Source organism: Lethenteron reissneri, chromosome 30, assembly GCF_015708825.2.
Source record: "Lethenteron reissneri isolate LAM-NWPU_2019-01 chromosome 30, ASM1570882v1, whole genome shotgun sequence".
Classification (NCBI taxonomy): Eukaryota; Metazoa; Chordata; class Hyperoartia; order Petromyzontiformes; family Petromyzontidae; genus Lethenteron; species Lethenteron reissneri.
This window is the reverse complement of record NC_083808.1, coordinates 12,632,001-12,655,785: the sequence shown is the minus strand read 5'-3', so window position 1 is coordinate 12,655,785 and position 23,785 is coordinate 12,632,001. Positions and strand designations below refer to the sequence as shown.

Here is a 23,785-nt window from a genome sequence, read left to right as displayed (position 1 = left end):
TTTTCTCGAGCAACCAAGCCTGCCAACGTAAACCGATTTTAGGACGATGGTTCAGGTATATAGATAACCAGTAACATGGGGTTCACAAGGGCTTCCAGGCGTCGCGATACAAAATGGAAAAACGAATAGGCAAAAGCACCATTAACTTCAGTCGAAATTATTTTGTTAGGTTATCACAAGATCAGCATAATACGAACAGCTTACGATAAAATTCCACCACGTAGACTTTCGCGACCAATATAATTATTCATAATATATTTTTTATGAAATCACAACGTGACCTGAACAAACGTGTCAATTTTATTATTGCTTCAGCACACCGATATGTGGGAAGCGAGATGCACACACATTGAACAATTGCGTTCGATGTTTCGCTCATAGTTGCAACCAGCATCATCAGGTAGGTGCCAGAATTGTGAAAATGTCCTCCAGTCTTGGGCCATAGATGATATGATGTCATCAATGTGCACCCACAAAGGAACAGAACGTGCCAGGAAGTAATACCTCGAAGTTAATATATTTGTATAAATTATGTTAACAGATCATAGTTGGGTAAAATTACAATAAACTATTTCATATATGTTAAATGTCCCTTCATATAAGCACAATTGTCAACTTACGCAACACATCCAACACAAAGATAAATTACCCAACTTCAGGATCAAAAGACGTGCGTCAGATGATGTGTACTGGCGGCAAATGTAACATTGGCCAGACAGGTCACAAAATTAGTACACGTTTCAAAGTACATGAAATAAACATCAAATACTCTTTGGTTCTTTCGGTAGTCACGTAGGTATAAAATAAATTAAATCGCGACGTTTCAGGCACAACACAAGCGTCCGTCATTAGGTGAGACAACCACAGCAAGAAACAATTGCTGTGGTTGTCCCACCTGATGACGGATGTTTGTGTCGCGCCCGAAACGTCGTGATTTAATTTATTTCATTTTATAGCTATGTGACATTACCGAAAGAACCAAAGAGTATGGATCCGTGCAGTCACGAAAACTTCAAATCTAAACATCAAATACTGTACTCACATACTCATTTATCTGTGTGTGCAAAACATGGATGTCAGAAAGGGCGCACAATTGAATTATTTAAGGTTAAAGTCTTGCGTGCAACGAATTATTGTTGCTAAAGAGTAAGTAGGAAATCAATTGAAATTGAAAGAAATTGAAATACACTTCAACCAAGCAGATGGCTACAGAATGAGCACTGCCAGGATATAAATTATGAATAAACAATTAATGAATTGTATTGACTACATTAAATGACACTTCACAAAATGCATAACATAATACATCTCTCCAATCAACCATTATGACTAAAATCATTGTCGTACTAACATCCATCATGCTAATTTAATTTATCTTAATCTTAATAATCAATTAATGCTTGGGGTGGGTCAGTTCCTGGACTCTGTTTTAATAGCACCCCACGGGTGAAAACTGAGGAACCAACTGAGCGAATACAATTGATCTTATTACAGAACACTTAACTCAATTTATGATAGTAAACAGCTCGATACATTTCCACTTAAATCGATGATGTATTATAGCCTAACACCAACAATATCTACTATCAACCTGTCACTAATTCCTAATCGCACCAATCCCCACAATATCAATTAACTAACCCTATCAACCAATTAATGCTGAACTAGAATCACAACAGCATTAACCGCCAGCTTTATAACGCCATACACCATGTTATAAGAGGATAGCCTATTTTCACTAACCACGACTCTAACCCGCCAATCACGAGCATTTATCAACCAGAAATGAACTCTTAATGTTAAGCAGTCTGCCCCGTTGATGTAACTGCACCGATTTAAGGACCCGGACTAGGAGATGCTTCCGCACAAGAGCTAAGCTTTGGTTAAACGCCTGACGATGCCAAGCGCAGTCTACTGCAAAAAATAAACATGCTGTCGTCAAAATTCTGCTTGCTTCTTCGACTTTCCGGAGGTTTGCTGATAAACCAAAATCGATTGGCGTGTGTACCCACACGGCAATTAGATGTAATTGCCTCCGTCATGTGGTGGAGGGTTACAGTTAAAGATTTGACATTGCATATGCCTGTACTGTGATCTACTCCAGAGTACTCCATGAAACTAGCATTGGTCGTGAAAGCCTACGTACGAAATGAAGAGCGTTGCATTTTTGCTACGTAATGTTATGGCATCTTACATTGATGTTTTTCAGAATAGCTTTGTTTTACAAACTTTTATTTTAATAGTCATGTAATTGTAAATACGTTCATACATGAAAGCGAGTAGAGGGATAGATATAGGCGCATTGGATTATAATTCAACGTTATTAGCCACCGAAAGATTGCGTATACACCATATTTAAACACTGCACATACATTCTCGTCTACATGCAAAGATCCCCCATATATCCTTGATGGTTACACTCCATACCAAGTACTCATTTAAGGCTGAATTGAGTTAAGTGAAGCCCTGGACCAGGTTCAGATATTCGTCACTGGTAGTGGTCGTGAGCAGGAATCGAACTCAGGTCACTGGGTTCGTAGCACAGGGCGCGAACCACTACACCGTTTACGACACCACCATCATCACCATGGCCACCTCCATGACCACCTCCACCCCCACCTCCAGCACCACCATCACAACCACCACCATCACAACCACCACCATCACCACCTCCACCATCACCACAACCATCACGACCGCTAAGCGTTGGGATGGGCTGCTAGAGCCACCATGGGGTCATCATCCCATGGGTCCAGAGTGGCCAGCGCAGCCTCCAGGCCAGGCCTCAGGCGCCAACCCCACGCAGAGAAGAAAGGGCCCAGGTTACGGCCCACACAGCGTGAGAACCGCTCAGCCCACTCGCTCATCTTGGCCTCCATCGTGGAGGGCGTCGAGGCCGCCCGCTGGTAGTCTCCAAACAGCTGCACGAAGGGGTCCCAGCCAAAGGCCTCCTGAAGCTGCAAGTAGGTCTCCAGGCAGGTGAACACGGTCCACGCGGCGATTGGGCTGCCCGCGTCCACATGATCGCGGAGGCGCCGCTCCCGCTCGGCAGGGCGCAAGTCGGGGTGGGCGCGCGCCCGCACCACCCCGAGCACCTCCTCATGGACGTAGACGGCGAAGAGGTTGTTGGTGGCCTCCGTGGTGTGGGGTGGGAAGTTCCAAGCGGGCCGCTGGCGGTTGTGGCCGAGCTCATGGAGGGGTCCCCACATGCCCTCTGCACGCATCTCCTCCTCGTTCAGAAGCTTGGGGATGGATCCGCGGTGCACCATGATGGGATATCCCGCATGCATCCAGCCATGGCTGATCTGCTCGTCCACCACGATTCGCTCCGGCCGCGCAGACGGGTGCGGTTCGGCGGCCAGATAGGCGATGGCTCCCATCATGCGGTCCCACAGCCGCATCAGACTCTCGGGGTCGGCCAGTCCACGCGCGGCCTCCGACGGCACCGTGAGGATGAGGCTATCGCAGGCCAGCTCGGACCAGGGAGCGGGGTAGTGCCGTTCAAACTCCTGCCAGCGCTGCAGGCTGGTCTCACCCAGCTTGAAGTAGGGGGCTCTCACCGCTCCCCTAACCCTCACGCGGATCTTCCCCAGGCTCACTCCCTCCGGCACCAGCAAATACAAGAGCCCCCCCCAACTTGATGCCACCTCCATAGCTCCCCGGTCCATCTCTCGGCGCACCACCGGCACGCTGCGGGTAACTTCCGGGTGGCGTTTCATAGTTTTTGAACCGTACAGCTGATCAGTGTGGCATCCCAACTGGATCTGGATACCTCTGCCGAGTGCGAGCGATGGGAAGTCGAGCAGCACGCGCTGAGCAGGTGGAGCGTAGAGGCCGGTGCTGACCCATGTCAGCCCCTCCTTGCTAGAGACATCAATGGTGACTTCTTGCCAACCTCTAAACGTCGGCTCCAAAGGTCTTCCTGGAAAGATGTCTCCGAGACTGAAGAACTCCTCTCCTCCTCTTCCGTGTCCTCCACATCGTCCACCTCCGCCACCTCCACCATTGCACAAGGCCGTCAACAATGACACCAGCAGACCGTCCACCACGTTGTGGGCCTGCACGGGCCTCTCTGGACCAACCGCAGCCAGGTCGGGCCACAGCGGCCCTCGGAGGAGGTCCCACACAATGGCCCGCAGCGGACGAAACGCCGGGTCGCGACTTCCGAGCAAGGGGACCAGGTCTCTTCGCAGGAGGGAGACCAGGTTCGTGAGACGTGGCCCGGACAGCTGGGACTTCTTCGTGAGGTGACATGCAAAATCACGCAGGCCCAGGCGCAAGGAGATGGGAGCAGTAGAGCGAGGGCAGTCAAGAGCAGGGACCGTCTGGAGAGGCCGCCCGGAGAGGAGGAGGCGGCCTTCACCACAGCCTACGGCCGTGATGGTGAGGCCCATGCTGTTGATGATGCGGTTTCCAGGGTAGAGGTCCACAGCAGACATCCCCGGACGGCTAGAGCTCCACCACCACGCCTGGCCCGCTACGAGAAGCCCTCCACCACCCTGTGCCACGAACTCTCGGATTGCCTCCACCTCCTCGCCATCCCTCCCCAAATCCCCCTTTTCTTCCTCCAAGCCAATGAAAGGTCCGTAAGCCGGGCAACAGAACACAGAGAGGTTGGGTGGCCGGGCACCACTGGGGAACGAGTCAAATTCGACAACGCGAGGCACTCCCAGGTCTGTAAGCGTCTCCTTGAGTCCAGCCAGGTGGGACCCGGCTCGTATCCCCACGGTCCCCACCATGGCCAGCCCCGTGGAGGGGGGAGAGGCGCCCCCCCCTGCCAGCCACGCGAGTGCGGAGGCGAGGGCGGGGCGGGCGCTGAGTCGGGTGGCCGCGATGGTCTCGTGGCCGAACACCACAACGCGGCCCGCCCCGTGACGCGAGGCTCCGACCACAGCGCGGCCCTCGCCGTCCACCAGCAGGGGGAAGGCCATGGAGCCATGGGCCACCACCTGCGAGGGGTGCTCAGTGCCCAGGGCTATGTCTGCACAGTCAATAGCGGCTGCTATCTGCTCGTAATCAGCGCCATAGCAGGGCTTGTAGCTGTACAAGATCGCCGCCTCCGGCACCTCATCGCTCACTACCACTGGCCCCTTCTCCGCCGTGTCCCGGCTCACCAGGATTCCGGCCGCTCCCATGACCCTGTTACCAGGGAATCCATCCAGGGGGTCCGCGGGGTTTCCGTTCACGGTCGTCCAGGACCAGGCCTGGCCCCCCACCAACAGCCCCCCACCGCGCCTCACGAATCTCTCCAGGGCCCCCCAGTCCCGCGCGGCGTAGGCGTCCGTGCAGAGGACGGCGATGCCCCCATGCGTCTCCTTCCGTTTCTCCTCCACCTCCACCTCATTATTCTCCTCCTCCTCGCTCAGCTCCGATGGCTCATCGATGACGCCGAGCCCCTGCCTAAGCAGCAGCTGGCTCAGTGCTGATCCAAGCAGGCTCTGGCTCAGGGCGATTGAGCCAGCATGCGAGGAGGCGGGGGAAGAGGAGAGCCAGGCGATGGAGTTGAGAACGAAGTGGTGGAATTTGGGCGAGGAGAGGTAGGTCTCGTGGGAGAGGACAACCATACGGCCTGAACCCAGGGTGGAGGCGGCGATGAGCACCTGGTCGGAGGAGTTGACGGCCACGGGGAAGGCGTGTGGCAGGGTGAGGAGGAGGCGGGACGGCTGAGCTTCGGCATCGAAGTCCAACTCCGATATTCCAACAGTGAGCTCGCGGTACGCGTCCCAGATGTCCATCTTGGTGGGTGGGTGAGTGGTTGGTAGAGAGGGTGAGTGGGTGGTTGAGTGGGTTTGTGAGTCTGGATGACTAGGTGAATGGATGGGTAGGTGAGCAGACGGGTGATTGGGTGAAGCGAGTGACTGGGAGAGGAGTGAGTGGTTGCTATAGCGGGTTTGTGGCTGAGTGAGTGGGTTTGTGAGGATGAGTAGGTGATTCGGTGAGAATAAGTGGGTGGGTAAGATAAGTGAGTGGTAGAGCGGGTTAGTGGGTGGCCGGGTAGGTGAGTGAGTGGGTGAGAATGAGTGAGCAAGAGAGTTAGTGGGTGGGTGAGTGCATGGGTGAAAATGAGTGAGTGGATAGGCGAGTAGGTAGGTGAGTGAGTGGCTCAGTGAGTGGCTAGGTAGGTGGGTGGGTAACCTCCGCAGGAGACAGTGAGGCAAGGCCACTTTCAGAGTCAAACACTGAGCTGGTGAGCGCGGCGTGAGCAGAGCGAGAGTGGGAGAGGATTTGTGTGTATCAGGATGTGCGTGTTTATATAGGATGTGTGTGAGAGAGAGAGAGAGTGTGTGTGTATGGTGGGGATTGGTAGTGTAGCGGTTAGCGTGCTGCGCTACAAACCCAGACCCGAGTTCGATTTCCGTTCACGGCCAACACCGGTGACGATTATCTGAACCGGTCCTGGGCCTCCCCTAGGTCGACTCGGCCCAAAATGAGTCAACATCGCCACTGGGGAGACAAAGGCGGCCGGGCGTGGTTGCCAGCCACCCACCCACCCCCTCTTGTGCCGTTCCGGCCTTCATAGATGCTGTGCTCGCTAACAGCACTTGCCCCAACAGCCTGTTAAGGCTATACGGGTGATCTTTGTCTTTTATGTGTCTGCGTGAGTGTTTATTTTAGTGTGTGTAAGCGTTGTTGCACACGCGGTGGTATTATTGCACAAGTGGCAGTGTTTCAGTGAATTTGTTAATTTTAGTTCCTACTTCAGACACCTCGCTTGACCCTGCAGCAAGCTCTCTCCTCCCCCGTATTGTGAAACAGGGAGTAATTAATTAATGCATTCATAAACGAATACATTCATCATTCCTCTTGGTGACTCCAGCCTTGAGTCTCAAGACTCATCTTCAACAAAAATCCTGCAGCGATGTCCCACCGCTGCCGTGCGTGGTCCCAATAGCTACCTGGGGGAGCTTTACCTTTGTTTCTGTGTACGTGGAGGATTGTGGTGTCACGTGAGCAGCCCCCACCACCCATTCCCCCCCTCCATCACTTCCCCCCCTCCACCAGGTGTGGTTCGGGTTGCCACGTGACTGAAGCTCTTTAATATTCATTAGTTACCTGCTGAGGAATTTACCGCGAGTCAACCACTCAGCTCTCTAAGCTTTTCAAAAACATCGTCGCGAGAATTCAGAGACCCGTAAGACTCATCACACGGAGGCACACTAACCCACACATTCTCCTTGTGGTGAGTCTATTGGTCTCTTTGCGAGGCCACGGGTCTCCACGTGGTGAGTCTATGGGTCCCTGTATAATGAGCATATGGCTCTGGCGTGCATATGGGAGCTCTATCATGAGTTTATACGGGTCTCTGTTTAATGAGTATATGGCTGTCGTGAGCATATGGATATCTGTGATTGAGTCTATGGGTCTCTGTGTAATGATTATATTACTCTGGTGAGCATATGGATATCTATGTGATGAGTCTACGGGTCTCTGTGTGTGGTGAGTCTATGGGTCTCTGGATTCCTCACAATCCAGCCCGGTTAAACCCAGGGTGGATTGTCGGCAGACCACCCTGAACGTTTCGAACTGGCGCATATGTTCCATTAGAGGGGTCCACATGTCGCAAGCACAGTTACGGTAAATTAGAAAAATATTGTACATTTTCATGTAATACTGTAATAAATATTGTGCAGTAAATAAGCAAAGCACTAGCCCGGTGCGTGGGGTGTATGGTGCATTTATTGTGTTTCGTTGCAGTCAGGGGATTTCCACACCATGTGCCAATGTGATCAAACACGATATAAGGAAGGGGCTTTTTTTACTGAAGCTGTTCTAAGTTCACCTGTAATTCCCCTGATCTCGTCATATTTGAGAAGCTAAGCTGGCTGAGCAGTTGGGAGACTTCAGCCTCTTCTCGCAGTGGCACCTCCAGCTTGCTACGCATTTTTACATCACCTTAAACCAACTAATGTCACCATATAGTCGAAATAAAAGTTAATTCAAATCCATATGCACCATATTGACAACCACATACAGGACAACTCCTGAAAGAGTTAAATCAGACCTAGTGACCAAGCTAAGGGCACCGCACTATTGGAGTCCCCTAAACTCTAGACGAATAAAACGTTGGGAAGACGTCACTGCAGATGTGGACTTCATATATGCTGGCCAAAAAGTTTGGCAGCCCCTCCGGAAACAAAGTGTCTTAAAATGCACAGAGCGCATACCGCTAACGATCACAGAAGATGATGTGGCTTCCCCATATGTTGTCCTGTTCAAAACACCAATGGATGATCTCAACAAAAAGCGATAAACAGGTCATCATCACCTTGAGCCAACAATCACGAGCAACAGATCGAACGAGATAAGTGGCAGCAGCCCTCAAGGGCCACACATTCCAACAAGGCAACGGAATATGATGGCCTGTGTCCTGAGTACCTAAAGAACCCGGGGCAATAATGGACAACAATGCCTTGCAACATCATACACGGGCAGGCTGAATCCCGAAAGGGTTGAAGCAAAGCCAAAATCATCGTCACCCTGAATCCCAGAAAGCTGCAAGTCTCGCCCTGAAGCTTTTTTTAAATGTAAATGTAACGTTTAATCCAAATTAATGTATTAAATGACGCATTTGTGTTTTTAAGGGTGTGTTTGTTACTCAATAGCCACTATCAGTATAACTATCCACATGCCAATGTTGAATGTAATTCTCACCAGGCTCCATGGGTGAAAACAAGTGCAGTCTTCAACGCTTATCTACTCTGTCTCTCTGGCCTCTTTCTATGGGTTATGACCAAGGACAATTGCCCTAAATGTCATCATTGTCCTTCACCTTCAAGGCCACACAGTGATATTGACATGGAACTAAACAAAAAACTTTTTTTAATTTTACCAAGTATGACCCACTGAGCTATAATTTAAAGCTCTTTTTCAGAAAAGATCTGGCCACAAATTGTAGCTTATTGAAGTAGCTTTTCAGGTGTACATTTAGCAGCCAAATATGTACTCCAAACGCTTGTTTATAAATGTGGAGGGAAAACCGGGCCCGGAGATAAAACCCACGCGACCACGGGGAGTGAGACATGCAAAGTGCACATATACAACAGGCGTCGTGGTCGGGTTTAAACCCACGACCTCCTACATACCAGGTGAGGTAGTTAACAACTCCTAGTCATCGTGGCCTGCTGGAGGAGACCCCTAAACAGCCACTCATCTACCGACCAGACGACCAAGTCGCGCGCGTTCTTCTGTCGCTTCTTGCAGGTTTCCTAAGAGGCCCAACGACCCCCATGGCGTCAAGGCTGCCACAGCGTTGCCTGGCACGATTCGCTTCACTCGGCGGGGCCCTGGACGAGGGTTTGTGCCACCCAGGGTCGTAGGAAGATCCAGAGGACTGCTCAATGTCTTTCCTGGTGTCCCGTCTAACCGAGAGCAAAAGTTGGGCAACGTTCCCAAATCTGCTTGTTGGCAGCAAACGGATAACATCAACTTTTGTAACTGCGTAAAATGGCCCATTGCGACTTCCACGGCCACTTAAGCAAGTCACGGTGACCACGAAACACAACGATTGTAATCGCCCATCATTGCGGCTGGGCTGCGTCCCCACCTGCTGCTGTTGTTGCAGCGACTCCACGACACCTACTTGCTCTGCTGCTATACTGCTTCAGGCATCACTTGCTACCGATGTCTATACAGAAAAAAAGATTCCTACTATAGCCTGCAACAGACGGTTGGGGGCAAGTGCTGTTAGCGAGCAGCACTCGTCAACACACACACACACGTCTACACACACACACGTCTACACACACACTCGTCTACACACACATCTACACACACATCTACACACACACTCGTCTACACACACACACATCTACACACACACACTCGTCTACACACACATCTACACACACATCTACACACACACTCGTCTACACACACACACATCTACACACACACACTCGTCTACACACACACATCTACACACACATCTACACACACACTCGTCTACACACACGTCTACACACACACACACGTCTACACACACATCTACACACACACATCTACACACACATCTACACACACACACGTCTACACACACACACTCGTCTACACACACACGTCTACACACACACGTCTACACACACACACATCTACACACACACACATCTACACACACATCTACACACACACACACGTCTACACACACATCTACACACACACACGTCTACACACACACACCTACACACACATCTACACACACACACACGTCTACATACACACACATCTACACACACACACTCGTCAACACACACACGTCTACACACACACACATCTACACACACATCTACACACACACACACTACACACACACCTACACACACACATCTACACACACACACACGTCTACACACAACGTCTACACACACACACGTCTACACACACTAACACACACACACGTCTACACACACCTACACACACACATCTACACACACACACACGTCTACATACACACACATCTACACACACACACTCGTCAACACACACACGTCTACACACACACATCTACACACACATCTACACACACACACACGTCTACACACACATCTACACACACACACACACGTCTACACACACACGTCTACACACACATCTACACACCACACTCGTCTACATACACACACATCTACACACACATCTACACACACACACTCGTCAACACACACACGTCTACACACACGTCTACACACACATCACACACACACTCGTCTACACACACACGTCTACACACACACACATCTACACACACATCTACACACACACACTCGTCAACACACACACGTCTACACACACACACATCTACACACACACACTCGTCTACATACACACACATCTACACACACACATCTACACACATCTACACACACACACTCTCTACATACACACACATCTACACACACACACTCGTCAACACACACACGTCTACACACACACACGTCTACACACACATCTACACACACCATCGTCTACATACACACACGTCTACACACACACACATCTACACACACACATCTACACACACACACACACACACACGTCTACAACACACACACTACACACACATCTACACACACACACATCTACACACACACTCGTCTACATAACACACATCTACACACACATCTACACCACACACCCACTCGTCTACATACACACACATCTACACACACATTCTACACACACACACTAGTCTACATACACACGTCTACACCACACACCGTCTACACACACATCTACCCACACCACTCGTCCTACATACACCGTCTACACACACACACATCACACACACATCTCACACACACACACGTCTACACACACACACATCTACACACACATCTACACACACACACACGTCTACACACACACACATCTACAAACACATCTACACACACACACACGTCTACACACACATCTACACACAAATCTACACACACCCACACGTCTACACACACACACATTCTACACACCATCTACACACACACACTCGTCTACATACACACACATCTACACACAACATCTACACACACACACTCGTCAACACACACACGTCTACACACACACGTCTACACACACATCTACACACACACACTCGTCTACATACACACACATCTACACACACATCTACCACACACACTCGTCAACACACACACGTCTACCAACACACGTCTACACACACATCTACACACACACACTCGTCTACACACACACGTCTACACACACACACATCTACACACACATCTACACACACACACACGTCTACACACACACACATCTACACACACATCTACACACACACACACGTCTACACACACACACATCTACACACACATCTACACACACACACACGTCTACACACACACGTCTACACACACATCTACACACACACACTCGTCTACATACACACACATCTACACACACATCTACACACACACACTCGTCTACATACACACGTCTACACACACACGTCTACACACACACACATCTACACACACACACTCGTCAACACACACACACGTCTACACACACATCTACACACACACACACTCGTCAACACACACACACGTCTACACACACACACGTCTACACACACACACATCTACACACACATCTACACACACACTCGTCTACACACACACACGTCTACACACACACGTCTACACACACACACATCTACACACACATCTACACACACACTCGTCTACACACACACACGTCTACACACACACACATCTACACACACATCTACACACACACTCGTCTACACACACACACGTCTATACACACACACGTCTACACACACACACATCTACACACACATCTACACACACACACATCTACACACACACTCGTCTACACACACACACACGTCTATACACACACATCTACACACACGCACATCTACACACACGTCTACACACACACACATCTACACACACATCTACACACACACACTCGTCTACACACACACACGTCTATACACACACATCTACACACACGCACATCTACACACACGTCTACACACACTCGTCTACACACACACACATCTACACACACACTCGTCTACACACACACCCTCGTCTACACACACAAACGTCTACACACACACACTCCTCTACACACACAAACGTCTACACACACACCTACACACACACATCTACACACACACACTCCTCTACACACACACTCCTCTACACACACACGACTACACACACACCTACACACACACACATCTACACACACACACTCCTCTACACACACACTACTCTACACACACAAACGTCTACACACACACCTACACACACACATCTACACACACACACTCCTCTACACACACACTCCTCTACACACACAAACGTCTACACACACACCTACACACACACATCTACACACACACACTCCTCTACACACACACTCGTCTACACACACACACTCCTCTACACACACATCTACACACACACACTCGACTACACACACACTACACACACACATCTACACACACTCGTCTACACACACACTCCTCTACACACACACTACTGTACACACACACTCGTCTACACACACACACACACACGTCTACACACACACTCGTCTACACACACATCTACACACACACATCTACACACACACACGTCTACACACACACACTCGTCTACACACACACTCGTCTACACACACACTCGTCTACACACACACACTCCTCTACACACACACTCGTCTACACACACACACGTCTACACACACACTCGTCTACACACACACACATCTACACACACACATCTACACACACACACGTCTACACACACACATCTACACACACACTCGTCTACACACACACATCTACACACACACACTCCTCTACACACACACACTCCTCTACACACACTCACTTCTCTACACACACACACTTCTCTACACACACAACTCGACTACACACACACGTCTACACAAACACATCTATATACACACACTCGTATGCGCATACTCTCACACAGAACTGGTTAGGTGTGCGCACCCATCCAGCTCGGTCACCGACGTTTAATTTAAATCCAAACAATGCGCAACTTTCTTAATATTGTTTTTTTACGAGACCAATGTACTCTGAACACCTTCGGGCTACCATGAAAGATTTGTCCATGAAGCCATCCAGATATATAAACACAGACAATTTCAACCGAGAAGATGGGTATAAGCTGAGCAATCATTGGAAGGGCATTATTAACCAAGCAAAGTCGTAACTTGCTGTGGTGTTTCCATTCTTCCCTGCCGTTCGGCTGTTATCTCCGACTCTTTGAGTTGCATTGCCCTGTTAGGTGTCTCTGCATTAATGGGGTCTCACTAACATGGCCACCTCTGCTCCCTTAGCCTCGATGTACCGATGGTTCTGGCTGTGTGATGGGCTGTGTGTCTCACTGGCGCGACCACCGGTGGTTCTCTTGCATGGACGCGCTTGCCTCTCACAGCGCAGTTGGCAGTGCCGCAGCTTGTGTTACACATAGACATGACATTAACTTGCTGATCCCCCTAATCTCTCTGCCTAATCTCTCCCATCAACATAGTGCTAATCTCCCATTAACACTGCTGGTGTGCGCATATGCGTGAACGATACTCTTATGAGACGACGGAAGCTCATTTCATGCTAATCTCTCTCCCGAATCTCTCCCTAATATCCCCATTAACACAACTGACGTGCTTGCGTCCGGGGATGGAATTCCTTTCCAGCTCAGACCCCGCCTGCTTGCCCTTCGCCACATATATAGCCTCTTGTTGTAACTGCTCTCTTGCTGGTTCAGCAGTTCCACTGCTGGATTATGTTTTCCGCCTGAGGACGACCGCTTGTGTTGCGATAGAAACGTCGTGATTTATTTAATTTTATTATTTTTCTACCTACGTGACTTTACTGAAGAACCAAAGAGGAATGCGCAACTTTACTCGGCGCATATTTTAGCAACAAACAAAACCCAGCGCGGGATTATAAAAGTCACACTCAAATTCAATATATGTTTTTTAAAAAATGATACAAAGCACGCGCAAGAAGAAAGAGACGTTTAATAATGCACTTTGCGAACACGAAACAAGTTCAAAGTGGAAACGTACCTGGTTTCACTTCCACGGACGTGACTAGCAAGAGAAGCCAAGCAGCTGGCAGCGAGCGTGCTTGTGTGTGAGTGTGTGTGTGCCAGGGCTGGTGGATGCCAGGCTGTGTTTATTGTGTTGCGTTACGGTCAGGGGGGATTTCCAGACCATGCGCTGTATCGAGAGATACATTTCAGTGAGTGATTAAGGGAGGGGTTTTCCTGAAGCTGCTATAACCAAAGTCACGTTGAAGGCCCTCCGGTTCTCCGATTGACACGGCTGGCCACCACGTACGGCACGAAAGAAGTCTAACATATTTTCCGTCGCATTTGGAAAGCTGAGCAGGCTGAGGAGTTGGGAGAGACGGCAGTCGTTCCCTTCTTGCTCTACGAGCTTTCACATCACCTCAAATCACACACGCACACAACTAACGTCACCGTCGAGGCCCAAATAATCACTCTTAATTTCAAATTGCGGGCGCATCTCGCTTTAAAGAGTGAGATGCGTTCTGCGGGGATTGCTCGCTAAGCGAACACTCGTTAAGCGATCGTCGCTTTCCCCCCCATTGACTCCCCACGCTCGCAGCTGAGATACAAATTAATTGGCGTATAATTTTACAATGAGAGGAACAAAACATCTAATTTAAAGGACAAACACGAAAACGCACGAGTGCAAGATCCCCTCGCAAAGCCCTGGCATCACCACGTCTCTCTCCACTCAATCACACACTCACCCCTTCTGCCACCACACGCATTACAGTTAAGCCACGAGGGGTGTTTATGGGATCTCTGTGGGTCTCAAAGGTGCGTGGGTCTCTCAGTTCATACGCCTGGGGGTTAAGGGGTAGGGTTATGATGGTGCGGTGTGATGTCTTCTGGCTCCTGCATTATTTAACATGTTTTTATCGACCACATAGTTCGAGAAGCTTTCTATGGCTATACCAGAGGAAATTCCATCTGGTGCAGATTCAGAGTGAGGCTGATCGATGCCCCGTTGCTGTTGAGAGATGGCTCTCAATTGGGTCGGCCCTGATATGTATGCTGATGAGCTGGTAATTGTTGCTCACTTTGAGGAGTTGGGGAGTACTCTGCTGCTTAACCTGGAGCGTGCCACTAAGATGTGAGGCTTTACCATCAGGCCCAGCAACACCAAGCACCTGCCTGGGTAATTCTGTGTCATCAAACACTCCATCCCCATTGCTTTCCATGAGTAATTGGAGAAGTTGTGGAGAGATTGGAGATGTTTCTGCTCCTGTGCAGTGTGCTTTTGACCAGCTTTGGTTTTGGCGACAGAGGTCTCACTCCGAATCAGTCGAACAGCAGCATTATTATTTCCTGAGCTGCGTAACTCTGGAAGCTACATGGCCTGCCGCTTTAGGTCTTCCCGGCGACAGTTATGCCCTCCCTTTATGCTTGCAAAATGTAGACACCTCAAATGGGACGTCTGCACTGGTTTGAAACATTCACACTGGCCTGCCTACGATCCATCTTGGGTTTAACCAGACTGAATTGTGTGAGGAGCTCACAGATCCTTGAAACATCTGGACACAATCCCATCAGCGAGTTCCTCTTGCAGGCAAGGCTGTGTTGGGTAGGCCATGTAGCCCGCGTGCACAGCTACCGCATGCCCAAGCGGTTTCTGGTTTGCCAGATAGGGGAGGCTAAATAGGCATGGAACGGGCTAGAGAAGAGATGGATTGATGTGGTTACAGGAGGATGTGGAGCTGAGTGAACTTGCCGATGACCGGTACCAGCGGTGTCAAGATCGGCCTCTGTCGAAGAGGCTCGTGAAGGACGCTGCTACTGGGGAGTTTGAGGCAGTCGCCCTCCAAGCACAGAGGAGCGACGCTCACAACAACGAGCGAAGCACCGTGCGGCTAAAGCACAGCAAGCTGGGGCTGTGTCTTAGCACAGCTGGTACATCTGCCAGTTATCTCAGTCAACACATGTTACCTGCTGGATCTATCCATGACGTACCAGCGAGCCTTCGACACTGCACGTATCCTCAAAGTGCACCTGGCTTGTCCCACACTTGCATTTAGAGTTGAAAAATCGGCAGGTAGTCAACACAGTAGTCAACACATCTAGTAGTAGTCACCACATCTCGTGGTAGTCAACACATCTCGTGGTAGTCAACATATCACGTGGTAGTCAACACATCTAGTGTAGACGTGTGTATGTGTAGACGAGAGAGTGTGTGTGTAGACGAGTGTATATGTGTGGTCGCGGGTTGCTGAGGAGATGGAATCTGCCTCAATGGTCCGCGATCACAAATCCCTATTTAATTCCATCAAAAAAGTAACCTGCAGCACCACACGTATTACCATCATTAGGGGAAAACACGGTGATCCAATCTCCGACCCCCTGGAACAGGTTTGCAGATTTGATGAGCATTTCTGTGAAGTCCTGGGGGAGGGGAAATCCCTCCACATGGAAAACATCGTGGGACAAAGTGGGGATAACCCTGCTGAGGCTGCGGTGCCTCAAATATTGGAAGAGGAACTCACCCCCTGTGAGTGGCTGTCTGAGGTGCCATCTGTTGAGGAAGTACTGAAGGCGATCCAGAGTCTGAGACCAGGAAAGGCACCAGGCAGAGATGATCTCCCCAGCGAAATGCTGAGGGAGGGTGGCGTTTGTGCACAGACTGACCTACATGACATCATAACAACAGTCTGGACCACTGGACGGGTTCCGCAGGATTGGAAAGATGCCCTGGTATTCCCCCTCTTTAAGAAGGGGGACTGCACAGACTGTAACAACTACAGGGCATCTCACTCATCAGTGTGCCTGGAAAGGTCCTGGCAAGGATTATTCAACACTGCCTTGCAAGGCACGCTGAGGAGAGGTTTGCCGAGCCCCAATGTGGTTTCAGGAAAGGGCGGTCCTGCACAGATGCCATACCATAATTTATGTCTGTTTGCTACAGCAGAGGTGTAGGGAATTCCAACAAGACCTACATCTCTGCTTTATTGACCTGGTCAAGGCCTATGATACCATCAATAGGCCTGGGCTCTGGGTTGTTCTTCGTGCTTATGGAGTCCCTGACCCGCTGCTTACGATCATTAAGGACCTTCATGATGGTGAGCTGGCCCAGGTAAAACTACGTGGCCGGGAGTCAGAGCCATTCCCTGCTAACCTTGGGGTGCGGCAGGGATGTCCTCTGGTTCCAACATTATTTAACATCTATTTCGACCACGTAGTTCGTGAAGCCTTCAGTAGCTGTACCGGAGGAATTTCCATCTGGTACAGATACAATGGGAAGCTGATCGATGCCCAGGTGCGGTCAAGGGATGGCTCCCCATTGGTCAACCACGTTATGTATGCCGATGACCTGGTAATTGCGGGTCACTCAGAGGAGGAGTTGGAGGCACTGCTGCTGAATCTGGAGTGTGCCACTAAGGGGTGGGGCCTTACCATCAGCATCACCAAAACGAAGCACCTGCCTGGGTATTTTGTACCGTCGGGCACTTCACCCCCACAACTCCCAATCGGTGATGGGGCAGTTGTGGAGAGAGTGCAAAGTTTACCATACCTGGGTAGTGTGCTCATGACCGGCTCCGGTTTAACATCAGATGTCTCACTCCAAATCATTTAAGCGGCATTATATTTTCATCATGTTGCATAACACTGTATGGAAGCTACCTGGTCTATCACTTCGCACGAAGCTTCAGGTCTTGTCGGCCACGGTCATTCCCTCCCTCTCTTCGCTTGTGAAACGTGAACACCCCTAATGGAACATTTTTCCGGTTAGAAACATTTAGGCTGGCCTGCCTACGATCCATCCTGGGTTTAACCAGGCCGGTTATACGGGACACCAGGAAAGACATTGAGCAGCCCTCCGTCCCCTCCTATGACGCTGGGTGGCACAAACCCGCGTCCAGGGCCCCGCCGAGCGAGGCGAATCGTGCCAGGCAACGCTGTGGCAGCCTTCACGCCATGGGGGTCGTTGGGCTTCTTAGGAAACCTGCAAGAAGCGACAGAAGAACACGCGCAACTTGGTCATCTGGTCGGTAGATGAGTGGCTGTTTAGGGGTCTCCTCCAGCAGGCCACGGTGGCTAGGAGTTGTTAACTACCTCACCTGGTATGCAGGTGGTCGTGGGTTTAAACCCGACCACGACGCCTGTTGTATATGTGTACTTTGCGTGTCTCACTCCCCGTGGTCGCGTGGGTTTTATCTCCGTGCCCGGTTTTCCCTCCACATTTATAAACAAGCGTTTGGAGTACATATTTGGCTGCTAAATGTCCACGTGAAAAGCTACTTCAATAAGCTATAATTTGTGGCCAGGTCTCTTCTGAAAAAAAGCTTTAGAGTATAGCTCAGTGGGTCTTACTTGGTAAAATAAAAAAAATAGTTGTTTTGTTTAGTTCCATGTCAATAGCACTGTGTGGCCTTAAACGTGAAGGACAATTGGCGACATTTAGGGCAATGGTCCTTGGTCATAACCCATAGAGAGAGGCCAGAGAGACAGAGTGGATAAGCGTTGAAGACTGCACTTGTTTTCACCCATGGAGCCTGGTGAGAATTACATTCAACATTGGGATGTGGATAGTTACACTGATAGTGGCTATGTATTAAATGTGTCATTTAATACATTAATTTGAATTAAACGTTACATTTACATTGACTTTGGCTTTGCTTCAACCCTTTAGGGATTCAGCCTGCCCGTGTATGATGTTGCAAGGCATTGTTGTCCATTATAGCCCAGGGTTCTTGAGGTACTCAGGACACAGGCCATCATATTCCATTGCTTTGTTGGAATGTGTGGCCCTTGAGGGCTGCTGCCACTTATCTCGTTCGATCTGTTGCTCGTGATAGTTGGCTCAAGGTGATGATGTCCCAGCCCCTGACGTCCACGCTTATATAAACTCCTTAGCCCCGGCATTTCTCCCACTTTAGTCAACAAAATTCTAGCTGTGATTTCACAACTGATGATGATTGCTTGTGTTGCAATCTAAACGTCGTGATTTAACTTACTTTTATTTTATTTTTCCTATTTTTATTTTTTACCTACGGGACTTTACCCAAAGAATCAAAGAGTATGGATCCTTGCAGTCACGAAAACTTCAAATCTAAAATGATTATGACCTGATAATTGGTTCTTTACCCTTCTATCTGGCAACAAAACTGACACCTTTATGCAAGGAGTCATGTTTGCATAGACCGCAATACCTGCAGTCATAATACAAACAAAATAACATAACTCTGATAATGTGCACTGTCCTTGAAGTTGATTGGTCCACACCCGAGACAGCTTTCCTTCGAGCCTAGTCTCATATGGGTTGGACCAGATGACGCCAAAAGGCGCACAACTCAAGGACAATGCACCATCAGAGTATGAGAGCTCGGGGCAAGCATCTACACTATGGGGACCTCATTTGCCAGTAAAAATATGATAATTGGTTCTTTACTCTTCTATCTGGCAACAAAACTGACACCTTTTTGCAAGGAGTCATGTTTGCATAGACCGCAATACCTGCAGTCATAATACAAACAAAATAACATAACTCTGATAATGTGCACTGTCCTTGAAGTTGATTGGTCCACACCCGAGACAGCTTTCCTTCGAGCCTAGTCTCATATGGGTTGGACCAGATGACGCCAAAAGGCGCACAACTCAAGGACAATGCACCATCAGAGTATGAGAGCTCGGGGCAAGCATCTACACTATGGGGACCTCATTTGCCAGTAAAAATATGATAATTGGTTCTTTACCCTTCTATCTGGCAACAAAACTGACACCTTTTTGCAAGGAGTCATGTTTGCATAGACCGCAATACCTGCAGTCATAATACAAACAAAATAACATAACTCTGATAATGTGCACTGTCCTTGAAGTTGATTGGTCCACACCCGAGACAGCTTTCCTTCGAGCCTAGTCTCATATGGGTTGGACCAGATGACGCCAAAAGGCGCACAACTCAAGGACAATGCACCATCAGAGTATGAGAGCTCGGGGCAAGCATCTACACTATGGGGACCTCATTTGCCAGTAAAAATATGATAATTGGTTCTTTACCCTGCGTAGATGCTTGCCCCGAGCTCTCATACTCTGATGGTGCATTGTCCTTGAGTTGTGCGCCTTTTGGCGTCATCTGGTCCAACCCATATGAGACTAGGCTCGAAGGAAAGCTGTCTCGGGTGTGGACCAATCAACTTCAAGGACAGTGCACATTATCAGAGTTATGTTATTTTGTTTGTATTATGACTGCAGGTATTGCGGTCTATGCAAACATGACTCCTTGCAAAAAGGTGTCAGTTTTGTTGCCAGATAGAAGGGTAAAGAACCAATTATCATATTTTTACTGGCAAATGAGGTCCCCATAGTGTAGATGCTTGCCCCGAGCTCTCATACTCTGATGGTGCATTGTCCTTGAGTTGTGCGCCTTTTGGCGTCATCTGGTCCAACCCATATGAGACTAGGCTCGAAGGAAAGCTGTCTCGGGTGTGGACCAATCAACTTCAAGGACAGTGCACATTATCAGAGTTATGTTATTTTGTTTGTATTATGACTGCAGGTATTGCGGTCTATGCAAACATGACTCCTTGCAAAAAGGTGTCAGTTTTGTTGCCAGATAGAAGAGTAAAGAACCAATTATCATATTTTTACTGGCAAATGAGGTCCCCATAGTGTAGATGCTTGCCCCGAGCTCTCATACTCTGATGGTGCATTGTCCTTGAGTTGTGCGCCTTTTGGCGTCATCTGGTCCAACCCATATGAGACTAGGCTCGAAGGAAAGCTGTCTCGGGTGTGGACCAATCAACTTCAAGGACAGTGCACATTATCAGAGTTATGTTATTTTGTTTGTATTATGACTGCAGGTATTGCGGTCTATGCAAACATGACTCCTTGCAAAAAGGTGTCAGTTTTGTTGCCAGATAGAAGGGTAAAGAACCAATTATCATATTTTTACTGGCAAATGAGGTCCCCATAGTGTAGATGCTTGCCCCGAGCTCTCATACTCTGATGGTGCATTGTCCTTGAGTTGTGCGCCTTTTGGCGTCATCTGGTCCAACCCATATGAGACTAGGCTCGAAGGAAAGCTGTCTCGGGTGTGGACCAATCAACTTCAAGGACAGTGCACATTATCAGAGTTATGTCTTTTGTTTGTATTTATGACTGCAGGTATTGCGGTCTATGCAAACATGACTCCTTGCAAAAAGGTGTCAGTTTTGTTGCCAGATAGAAGGGTAAAGAACCAATTATCATATTTTTACTGGCAAATGAGGTCCCCATAGTGATTATGACCTGTTTATCGCTTTTTGTTGAGATCATCCATTGATGTTTTGAACAGGACAACATATGGGGAAGCCACAGCATCTTCTGTGATCGTTGGCGGTATGCGCTGTGCATTTTAAGACACTTTGTTTCCGGAGGGGCTGCCAAATTTTTTGGCCAGAATAAATGAAGTCCACATCTGCAGTGACGTTTTCCCAACGTTTTATTCGTCTAGAGTTAAGGGGACTCCAATTGTGCGGTGTCCTTATCTTGGTCACCAGGTCTGATTTAACTCTTTCAGAAGTTGTCCTCCTTGTGGTTTCCAATATGGTGCATTTGAATTAACTTTTTTTCGACTATATGGTGACATTAGTTGGTTTAAGGTGATGTAAAAACGTGTAGCAAGGTGGAGGTGCCACTGCGAGAAGGGGCTGAAGTCTCCCAACTGCTCAGCCAGCTTAGCTCCTCAAATATGACGAGATCAGGGGAATTACAGGTGAACTTAGAGCAGCTTCAGTAAAAACGCCTTACTTAAATATCGAGTTTTGTCATATTGGAACATGGTGTGGAAATCCCCTGACTGCAACGAAACACAATAAATGCACCATGTACACCCCACGCATAGGGCTAGTGCTTTGCTTATTTACTGCACAATATTTATTACAGTATTACATGAAAATGTACAATCCTTTTCTAATTAACGAGTTGACATTTTTCCACTTGGAACCGTAACACATTTTATAACACTGACTGTACGTTCGATTCCCGCTCACGGCCAACACCAGTGACGATTATATAAACCGACCATGGACCTCCAGAGTAAAAGTAAAGATTATAATGCTGACAAGCGCTGTGGCGACTTCACCGCCACTTAGTGGCGAACGCCAGCTGTTGTTGTTGGGACTATCGTGTGGGCAGCAGGGGGCAGTGAAGCAAAAAGCAGTGGTCAACACATCTAGTAGTCAACACATAACGTGGTAGTCAACACAAACTCATTCTCGTGTTCCCATCCTGTGGTCCGGAGACCCCTGGTGGGTCGCGAGGCTACTGCAGAGGGATCCGCGGAAAATAATAAATATATCCTACACCAAGGAAATTGACTCCAGGGTGTTTGAAAAACATTGACCCAATTTGAGATCGACATAAATCTGCAACCACGAACCGCCCATGAATGAAACTCTTCATTCATGGAAGGGCAGGGCATAGCGTTTTAAATGATCACCGCTAGACGCCTCACCCAGCGCACAAACAGCCCCTAGCCTCAGTCATTCACAAGATGATAACCCCGCAACACAAAGCGTTCTGCAGTTCAGCAAGACTGAATCCGTAATTGCGTTTCAACGGCGTTTTGGCATTGATCCGCCAATGTCAAAGAGCATGGTGGCACAAAAGACCGTGTTTTTGTGCCACCATTAGCGACTAATCTGGATCACCTCAAAAACAGAATCACGGCAGCGGTGACTTCAGTGGAAGAAGACACTTTGAGAGGCGTTTGGGACGAATTCAACAATCGTCTCGATGGTGTCCGCACAGCAGGTGGAGGGCACATAGAGCATTTATAAAATCGTTAGTAAAACTTGATAACTCATTAAAGCGTTTGTAACGTTTTGTGTAATTGTAACATGTTGCCATCGTGAAATATACTGCCTTGAAATTGGGTCCATCTTTTTCAAACACCCTGTATGTCGAACAACTCGGTGCCCTAGGCATGAGCTACGAGCTACGGGGCTCTATTTCACAGATGTCCAGTAGCGGGCGGATCAGCAAGTTGCACAAAAACACGGCATGAGTGCAAAAAAAATAGAAAGGTGAGTCAAGAAAAATAAACTCCTAACTTTTCTTTAGAACTGCTTTTTGTGTTTAGTTTGTTGTCCCCCCTCCCCCGCACCTCCCATCAGCACGGTTGACTCTGTATGGTGCGAAAAGAAGTTGAACATATATACACTACATTATACACAAAACATACTATACACTACATTATACACTACACTACACACATC

The 23,785-nt window shown here is 48.6% G+C and overlaps 1 protein-coding gene across 1 annotated transcript; it reads right to left on the bottom strand.

The window, feature by feature from the left end:
• Positions 1-944: 944 nt before the first annotated feature.
• Positions 945-6,542, bottom strand: LOC133349534 (TRPM8 channel-associated factor 2-like). Its single transcript, XM_061563074.1, has one exon. It carries the CDS (start codon positions 5,733-5,735, stop codon positions 2,700-2,702), a length of 3,036 nt encoding a protein of 1,011 aa, XP_061419058.1. The 5' UTR covers positions 5,736-6,542; the 3' UTR covers positions 945-2,699.
• Positions 6,543-23,785: the final 17,243 nt, after the last annotated feature.

Bases quoted from the DNA above. Each gene is read 5' to 3' on its own strand.
- LOC133349534 (XM_061563074.1), bottom strand. From the start codon at position 5,735: ATGGACATCTGGGACGCGTACCGCGAGCTCACTGTTGGAATATCGGAG.